This window comes from Fringilla coelebs (genome assembly GCF_963513975.1).
Source record: "Fringilla coelebs genome assembly, chromosome: 27".
NCBI classification, from domain to species: Eukaryota; Metazoa; Chordata; class Aves; order Passeriformes; family Fringillidae; genus Fringilla; species Fringilla coelebs.
In genome coordinates this window covers 5,225,997-5,235,048 of record NC_140053.1, presented here as the reverse complement: position 1 = coordinate 5,235,048, position 9,052 = coordinate 5,225,997, and the positions used below count along the sequence as shown (strand labels likewise).

The 9,052-nt window shown below is 58.8% G+C and overlaps 2 protein-coding genes across 3 annotated transcripts in view; one reads left to right on the top strand and one right to left on the bottom strand.

Moving 5' to 3' along the window:
• Positions 1 to 3,134: 3,134 nt before the first annotated feature.
• Positions 3,135 to 5,357, top strand: CDK5R1 (cyclin dependent kinase 5 regulatory subunit 1; the record flags this gene model as incomplete). Its single annotated transcript, XM_084222069.1, has 2 exons — positions 3,135 to 4,333; positions 4,511 to 5,357. The coding sequence occupies one exon, from the start codon at positions 3,135 to 3,137 to the stop codon at positions 4,026 to 4,028; it is 894 nt and encodes a 297-aa protein (XP_084078195.1). The 3' UTR covers positions 4,029 to 4,333; positions 4,511 to 5,357.
• Positions 5,358 to 5,746: 389 nt separating this feature from the next.
• The window catches only part of MYO1D (myosin ID), a 160,689-nt gene continuing 157,383 nt past the window's right edge, over positions 5,747 to 9,052 (bottom strand). For both annotated transcript variants that reach the window (XM_084222151.1, XM_084222152.1), the window contains one exon: positions 5,747 to 8,047. In XM_084222151.1, coding sequence (XP_084078277.1) covers positions 7,891 to 8,047 — 157 coding nt within the window. In that variant the 3' untranslated portion in view covers positions 5,747 to 7,890. The remainder of the gene's footprint in view (positions 8,048 to 9,052) is intronic.

The following is a 9,052-nucleotide window of genomic DNA, read 5'->3' as shown; positions in this document are numbered from 1 at the left end:
CCCTCTGTCTCTATTTCCCTCTCCACCTTTTTCTTACAAAATTTATATTTTGTAAAAGGATTCTGTTTTATCAGGAAATATTTTGCCTTCATGCTGACTCTTAGACTGGCTGATTTTTTCCCCTTTCTGTTCACATTTTGACCTCTCCGACCTTTTATTTTATTTTATTTTATTATTCTTAATTTCCATCTCCTCCAGTCAGTCGCTGTTTGGGTTTTTGGCACCATCAATATCAAATGTACAAACGGTTCTTGCTAACCAACACCAGGTATATCTGATGTTCAGATGAGTTCCAATAAAGAATTTTTTTTTCAAAAACCTCTGTCTCGTGTCTTCAGCCACCAGGGCTGATCCTGGGCTGTGTGCAGCTCCTTTACTTAGGCAGGGTGGGATCATCCCTCACCTGAGCATCCTCGGGGACCTACTCTGGAGACACCAGATGTGAACATTTGAGGTGGCATCACAAAAGACTTATGGATTGTGACATGACCCTGGCACAACAAGTTCTAGTGCACTGGATGTATAATTATTATTAGCACTGTTATTATGGTGAAAAACGGATTAAATGTCCTCTCACTGCTCCAGCCTTTCCTGATCCAGCCCTTATGCCATGTTGGAGTCTCACACTGCACCAGGCCAGGCCCAGATTCTTCAAAAGGCTGGGGAAGAGGTTTAGGGTGTCTTTGATACAACATCTTGAATTTTTACATCTGAAACTCCTGGGACACCAGGTGGTGCAGGAAAGAAACCTGCCCTCAAAGGCAGGAAAATGTGAAGGGTTTCGCTCTGCTCTTACATCTCAGGCAGCAGAGAAGTGCATTTCTAGCTTTAATGGCTCCTTTTTTTAACTCTAGTTCCTGAGATCCTTCCCTAGACATCTCTGCCCAGTTCACTGTGATGCCCCTGAAGTGGCATTTTCCCCAGGGATGTGTCATTTGGAAGGGATTTGCTGAATTAGGTGTGAATTGTGGGTGGATGAAAGGAAATCCATTCATGGAAGCAGAGATGGAGCAGGGACTGGCAGAGGCAGGGGTGGAGATGGGTGAGGAGTCACAGAATCCTGGGAGAGCTTGGGTTGGAAGGCACCTAAAACCCACCCAGTGCCACCCCTGTCATGGCAGGGACACCTCCCACTGTCCCTGGGGGCTCCAGCCCCAGTGTCCAGCCTGGCCTTGGGCACTGCCAGGGATCCAGGGGCAGCCCCAGCTGCTCTGGGCACCCTGTGCCAGGGCCTGCCCACCCTGCCAAGGAACAATTCCTCATTCCCAATATCCCACCCAACCCTGCCCTCCTGCAGCTTCTGTCCCGTGTGTCTCTGCTGGGGATCGTGTCCAGCTGCAGCTGTCATCCCCCTGCGGGGACAGAACTGATCCTGACCCCACAGGTGACAATGTGACAGTGTGACAAGGCTGGCAGGTCCCTGTGCTCGGGGCTGAGGGGACCTGACCAGGAGCAGGGATGATGCAGCAGAGCTTTGGTGCCTTGTGTGGGATCAGGGAGGTTTGGTGGCACATCAGTCCCTGGAATTGCCTTTGGAACTGTGGGGTTTTCTGAGGCACCTCCAAGCGTGTTAAAATTAGGGCCAAAACCTCTCAAATTGTAGAGCCTGGTTTTAAACCCTTTTGGCTGATACTTTATAAGACTGAACTTAAAAAGCTGACAATTGCTGCGTGGATCTGGGGGATCTTTTAATGGACAAAGGGAATTCTCAGCGACAGCGGTGCCCAGGCTGGGCTGTCACTGTCCCCATGGGTTTGAGAGGAGAGCCGTGATCAGCCCCCACAACCAGCTCCCACAGCGGGTTAAATGTGCTCTGATGGTCAGGCAGGTTTTTGGGACAGGTCTGTCCCCACGGGAGATTTTGGGGTTTTTTTGAGACTTCTCTGCTGAGGGAGTGGGATTGGCAGCCGCAGGTCCGGGCAGGGCATAAACAGGTACAAATGAATAAAAATGAATTTGGGTCATTAGCGCCGGGCCGGGCCGTGCCCGAGCTTTCCTCGCTGCTGCCGGCAGCAGCTCCTGGGCCACAGGGTCCCCCCGGGGGCGGCTCCGCTCTCCGCGGCCGGAGCCGGGCCCGGCAGCCGCGGTGGCGGCGGAGCGGCCTCTGAGTGTCGCTGCAGGTCGCCGAGAGCCCGGCGGGGCCGGGGCTGCCCGGTGCCTCCCGCCAGAGCCGGCGCCGCTCCGGTCCCGCCGGGAATGGGATCCCGGTACCAGCGGCAATGGGATCCCGGTGCCAGCGGCAATGGGATCCCGGTGCCAGCGGCAATGGGATCCCGGTCCGGGCAAGGAGCGCTGGGCTGGGCGTGGGACCCGCGGGGTTCGGGATCTGCAGGCGCGTTCCCCAAAACCGGCCCGGTCTCAGAACGCGGTACCGGGCATTTCATTGCCCCGGTACCTTCGGGGCGAGTGGTGGCCCCGGCCCGGAGCTGGGGGGGCACCGCCGGGCGGGGGAAGCGGCGGCGAAGGGCGGCCGGGGGCGGTGCGGGGTGTGGGGCCCGGGATGTCGGTGGAGGAGGGTTTTAAATCTTAATTTTGGGATTTAAAAAAAATATATTTTCGTTTCTTTTTATTCTCTTCCCCTCCGTGTCGTGCCCGGCCCCTGCTCGGCCGTGTCCGGGGGCTCGGTGGCTCCGCAGGGTCTGCGACCTCCGGGACCCCAACGCGGGCAGCGCCCGGGAAGAGGGGCCGGGGGCGGGGCCAGGACCGTGAGGGGCGGGGCACCCGTCATTCATAAACAGTGATAGGCGGGGCCTGTGTCGTGTGGGCGTGGCCTGACGTGACGGGGCGGGGCATAATCCATTCAAGGCAACGAGGGGGCGGGGCTCTATCGAGAGCTGCCGTGCGGGGGCGGGGCCTGCGCAGCTGGGGGCGTGGCCGTCGGCATCTGTGGTCACGGGGGGCGTGGCCTCGGCTGCCGCGGCGGGCGCACGTGTCGGCGAGGGGCGGGGCGGCGGGCGCGCGCACTGCGCCGGCGGTAGCGCGCGCGGCGCGGGGCGGGTCCGGGCGCGGCGCTGAGCGGCGGCGGCGGCGGCGGCGGAGCAGCGAGAGCGGGGCCGGCCGGGCCGGGCCGGGCCGGGGCCGGGGCCGGGGCGGGCGGCGGGGGCCCGCCGGGCGCCCGCCGGGCGGCCGGCGCCATGGGCACGGTGCTGTCGCTGTCGCCGAGCTACCGGAAGGCCCCGCTGTTCGAGGAGGGGGCGGCCACGGTGGGGCACTACACGGCGGTGCAGAACAGCAAGAACGCGAAGGAGAAGGGCCTGAAACGGCACTCGCTGATCTCGGTGCTGCCCTGGAAGCGCATCGCCGCCGTCTCCGCCAAGAAGAAGAGCTCCAAGAAGGTGCAGCCCAACGGCGGCTACCAGAGCAACGTGACCCACCTCAACAACGAGAACCTGAAGAAGTCGCTCTCCTGCGCCAACCTCGCCACCTTCGCCCCCCCGCCGCCCCCCGCCGCCGCCGCCGCCGCCCTCGCCTCGGCGCAGAAGGCGCCCCCGGCCGCGCCCGCCGCCGCCGCCGCCACCCCGCGCCGGGTCGTGGTGCAGGCGTCCACCAGCGAGCTGCTGCGCTGCCTCGGCGAGTTCCTGTGCCGCCGCTGCTACCGCCTGAAGCACCTCTCGCCCACCGACCCCGTGCTCTGGCTGCGCTCCGTGGACCGCTCGCTGCTGCTGCAGGGCTGGCAGGACCAGGGCTTCATCACGCCGGCCAACGTGGTCTTCCTCTACATGCTGTGCCGGGACGTCATCTCGGCCGAGGTGGCCAGCGACCACGAACTGCAGGCAGTGCTGCTCACCTGCCTGTACCTCTCCTACTCCTACATGGGCAACGAGATCTCCTACCCGCTGAAGCCCTTCCTGGTGGAGAGCTGTAAGGAGGCCTTCTGGGACCGCTGCCTCTCCATCATCGACCTCATGAGCCCCAAGATGCTGCAGGTCAACGCCGACCCGCACTACTTCACCCAGGTCTTCGCCGACCTCAAGAAGGAGAGCGGCTCCGAGGAGAAGGGCCGGCTGCTCATCGGCCTCGACCGGTGAGCGCCCGCCGCCCCCCGCGCCCCCGGGCACGCCGCGCCCGCCCGGCCCGGAGCCGCTCCCGGGGGGACGTGGGGGGGGTTCGGCCGCCGCCGGACCGGAGCGCAGACCCCCGGTTCCCTCCCTCGTCGCCGCTTTCCAGCCGCCGCTTTCCCCTCCCCGTGCTGCGGGCCCGGGGATGCTGCGGCTCCGCCACCGGATTGATCCCAGCAATTCGTGGATGGGGGGACGAGAACCCCCCCCAGCCGATATCCCCCGGGAGCGGAGCGGGGCTCCGCCGGTCACCGCATCACCGAGCCAGAGCCCAGGTAGGGGAAAAAAAAAAAAAAAAGGAAAATAATTCCTGTAAAGGCTCCAGCGCAGGCGGCTGAACCGGCCCGGTCGGGACTCACCGGCAGCACCGGGACAGAGACGCGGGCACGGCCCGGGGACCCCCCCCACCCCCTTTCCTCCCTCATCCCCCCCTTTATTTATTTTCTTTGAAGAGACTCGAATTCCCGAGCGGGTCCGGGTGACGGGAATCACCGCTACTGTTCATGAGATCAATGTGAAATGTCTTGTTCCCATCGTGCACTGGTCATGAGTATTGTGTAAAGGATCTACTGAGTGTGCAAGCAAGGGGAGCCGCCACATGCTGCTATATGAATTCTTCTAGAACAAACCCAACGAACTGCAAACCTGCGGGGGGGAAAGAGAAAAAAAAAAACCTTCTTTCTTCTGTCATTGTTGCTTTTCCAGTGGTATTGCGCATGCAAACAGGAGCATTTTGTGTCTTCGGGAAAAAAAAAAAAGGAAAAAAAACGCATAAAAAAATAATAATCAAAAGAAAAACCTTAACGAGAGATGGCTGTAAAATTACACCCATGCACAAAGACCCGCCACCACCCCGACACCGCAGTCTCGAGCCGGTATTCCCGTATCAGGCCTGGGGACTGAGACCTTCTTTTTGGGTTTTATCGTTTTCTTTTCTCCGTGTGCTCAGTTCTAGTTTAGTTCTGGTCCATCGGGCGTTAAACTGGCGAACAAGAGGGAGAAATAACGTGCCATTTATTTTTATTTTTGATTTTTCACTTGAAGCTCTTCATGGCTGTACATTGGACCCTGCTAATGATACATGTGTACGTACGTTTTTTTAGTGCAATCTCTTCTGTAGATCTTTGTTGACCAAATTGGTGGGTATTGTTACTTATTAATTTATATTTGTCTCATTTTGTATGTATGTGTATAGTGTGTTTGTAAGTATGTGTGGTTTATAACCCGACCGACTGTGTCATGGGGCTCAGTGTGCCTGTAATTTAATCCCCTCCCCTTATTTTTATTTATTTTTGTACTGTGCTGATTAAATAAAAATGCACTGACCATCCATTACACGGCAGCGGCTCGTGGCCGAGTCTTTTCTGCGCTCCCAGCCCTCGGAGCTGGCAGTGGGATTTGTGTTGACGACAGAGCTTTAACGCAGCCGCCGCTTTAATCGCGTTACCGGCGCCGGGGTCACCCCGTGGTGGGAGAACGGCGGGACCGGCAGCAGCCGGAGGGGGAAAGTCGGGATACTGGGATAACTGGGATAACTGGGAAATCGGGACACCCATCCCTCTGGGCATCATCTCCCCCGCGCCGGCAGGAACGGGCAGGGCCATGGTGGGATGCAACTAATTGCTGTCTTTTATTATTTATTACAGTGAATTATGTAAACAAAATCCAGGTCCATTATAATGGGGTTTTTTAATGCTCTTTTACACATAAAATATCAGCGATTTATTAAAAAAAAAAAAAGGGTTCATTGCATTATCGCCCCTGGCTGAGAATCCAAGTTTCAATTTAGAAACAGTTAATTTATGGGAAAATCAAGACTATATATATTTTATATATTTATATATATATTTATATATATAAAACCAGAGCAGGAACAGATAATATATTTTATAAGACACATCTCATCACATACAATATTGCCATCTCATGGTAGGAGAAATTTCCCAAGCCCGCAATTCGTTGCCGTCCATCCCAATTCCATCCAACCATTCTTCGGGAGGGACGAGGGTACAAAAGTGCTGATCCCACCCCCAGCACCCGCCCGGGGCGGGCACGTTTGCACCAGGACAGGAGGCGAGAAGTGCAAATCCGAAGGCACAGCCAGGCCGGGCAGGGGGGATCCCGGGCTTTGGCATTGGTGCCGCTCCTCCGGAGGAGCCGATCTGGGCTCAGAGGAGGCGCTGGAGGCTCCGCGGAGGTGCCGGGGTGGTCCGGGGGTGCTCCCGGGGTGCTCCTGGGGTGGTCCCGGGGTGGTCCCGGGGTGCTCCCGGGGGTTGTGCGAGCCTGGCGGGGTCGGGGCTGTCGGTGTCACCTCCTGGCCCAGCGCTGGTGCTGCCTCGGGGCTGGGGGGTCTGGAGGAGCCCCTGCCCAAGGGGACCCTGCAGACATCCCAGAGCTGCCCCCGGAGAGGGGCTGGGGGTGCCCAGGGCTGGTCCAAGGCCAGGGACAATGGGAATGGGAGAGCTCTGCCATGGGACCTCCCCGGGCATGGGCTGGTCCCAGCTCATTCCTGCTCCACATCCCTGTCCCTCCCTGGTCTCGGGGGGGCAGTGGGACACCAAGGCTGCAGTGATCTGTCCCCTGCCCCATGTCCATGGCACGGCTTCAGGAAACCTTTGGTGAGGGAGGAGCCTCTTCCAGGCTTTCCAATTCCCAAAATGTTCCATCAAACCAGTGCTCCCCTCTGCTGGCTGGGACTCCGAGGTGGGGTCACCACTCAGCTCCCCCATCTCCAGGGCTGGGAATCCTGACCTGACCAGCAGTGCCAGGACTATCCCAATGTACAATCCCACCAGCCTGGGCTGCTCAGGAACCACAGCAGTGCCCAGCACAGTGGGAATAAACCACTGAGGAGATCCACGCCCCTCCACCAACACAGAGCTCAGGGTTATCTGGGCTGGGCAGGACGAGCCCAACACCCCAACACCCACAGCCCACTGCTGGGAAGAGCCAGGAAAACTCTTTGGAGGGAGGAGCCTGGTGCTGGCAGCTGGGGCTGTGCCAGGTTAATGATGGATAGTGCAAAGCTTGGCCCCCCAAAGCTCCCCCTGTTCCTGGGCTCACTCCAGCCATCCCTATCCCCAGTGCTGGCACAGACACAAAACCACGTGGATCATCCAAAATTCAGCAAGGCCACACAGTCCCAGAGGGAACCCACCGTCTTCAGGCCCTTGGAGGGGGTAATTAAGGCAAAAAGCAATGCAGGATTAATGAATCCAGGCCTGCACTGGGGAGTCCCCTGTCCAGCCAAGGTGCCTCGATGGGTTGATGAATTCTCGAGGGAAAGCAGCAGCTCTGGAGGCGTCTCCATGAACCTTCCCAGCCCCTGGGGGCTGGAGGAGTGTGGAGTGTGGGAGGCAGCCCCCCCTTCCCAGCCTGGCTCCGGTTCCGTGGGGATCTGGCCCTACAGAACCTGACTCCCTGAGCTGGGCATCTTTGGTTCCTCCTCTGGAGGCTGCATCAAACTGCACAAACTGACACAAGGCAAAGGAACGTGGAAGGGAGAACTGGAGAGGGGGTGAGGCATCAATGTGGGAAAGGGAAGAAGGGGTGGAAGTACCTAGAAACTCTTTTTTTCAGACTAATTCCAAAGGAAGCACTCTCCCGATGTTCCAGCCTGGTTTGTAATGCGGAGAACAGGTCACCGGCTATTTCAGGTCTTCATTCCGTGTGAATTTGGCTTTTCTAAACCCCTGGAACTTGGGTTTTCCAAACATTGAGCTTCAGAAGCTGCTTTAGGCACCTGGCAAGTCGCTGCCGAGCATCTCCCGGTGAATCCCGGCGAGTCCCGGGCGGGGAGGGCGAGCCCGGCCCCGCTCGAGGGGAGGGGCCGTTAATTGCCCGGCACGCAGAGCACGAAGCCGGAGCGGTGCTTGGTGAAATCCGGCTGGGGCTGGTTGATCTTGGTCTCCACGGACACGGTGCATTTCCTGCCGTGCAGGCTGCACTGCACCGGGTTGGTGACACTGACGTGCAGGGAGCGCTTCTCCCTGCGGGAAAGGGCCAGAGTCAGGAGGGGAGGGATGGGGGGATCCATGGGATGGGGTGGGGTGAGATGGGATGGGATGGGATGGGATGGATGGGATGGGATGGGATGGGATGGGATGGGGTGAGATGGGATGGGATGGGATGGGATGGGATGGGATGGGATGGGATGGGATGGGATGGGATGGGATGGGATGGGATGGGATGGGATGGGATGGGGTGGGATCCACGGGGTGGGATGGGATCCATGGGATGAGTTGGGATGGGATGGGATGGGATCTATGGGGTGGGGTGGGATGGGATGGGATGGGGTGGGATGGGATCCATGGGATGGGGTGGGTTGGGATCCATGGGATGGGATGGGATGGATGGGATGGGATGGGATGGGATCCATGGGATGGGATGGGATCCATGGGATGAGTTGGGATGGGATGGGGTGGGATCCATGGGATGGGATGGGATCCATGGGATGGGGTGGGGTGGGATCCATGGGATGGGATAGGGTGGGATCTATGGGATGGGGTGGGATGGGGTGACCACAGATGGGATGGGTGTTTTCAGGTCATGCACATCCTGCAGCCATCCCAAAACTCTGTGTTAAGCCAGGCTTGAGCTCTGAGCCCAGCTTTGGGCTCCTGCTTGTGAAGCCTTCCACTCTGGGATTGGGATCCTGTGGGAGGCCTCAACTCCATGGGCAGAGCCCAGACCAGGCCAGAGGGTCCAGGGGCTGCTGCCAGCTCAGCCACTGCCCCCTGCATGACCCCACAGTGACCCCTGGGCACCCCATGACACCAGCCTGGCACCAGCTCTGTGCCTGCAGCGGTGACAGGGACATCCCTGGGCTGAGCTCAGACTGAAACACAGCCTGGAACAGTGGAAGGAACCACAGGTGGGGTGGTGGCTGTCCTCAGATGGACAGACCAAACTGGCTGGGACAAAACTCCATCCCTGCAGCTTTTGAACCCCCTAACCCAGTTTTGTCACTAAACATGATTCCCATGAGTGAGTCA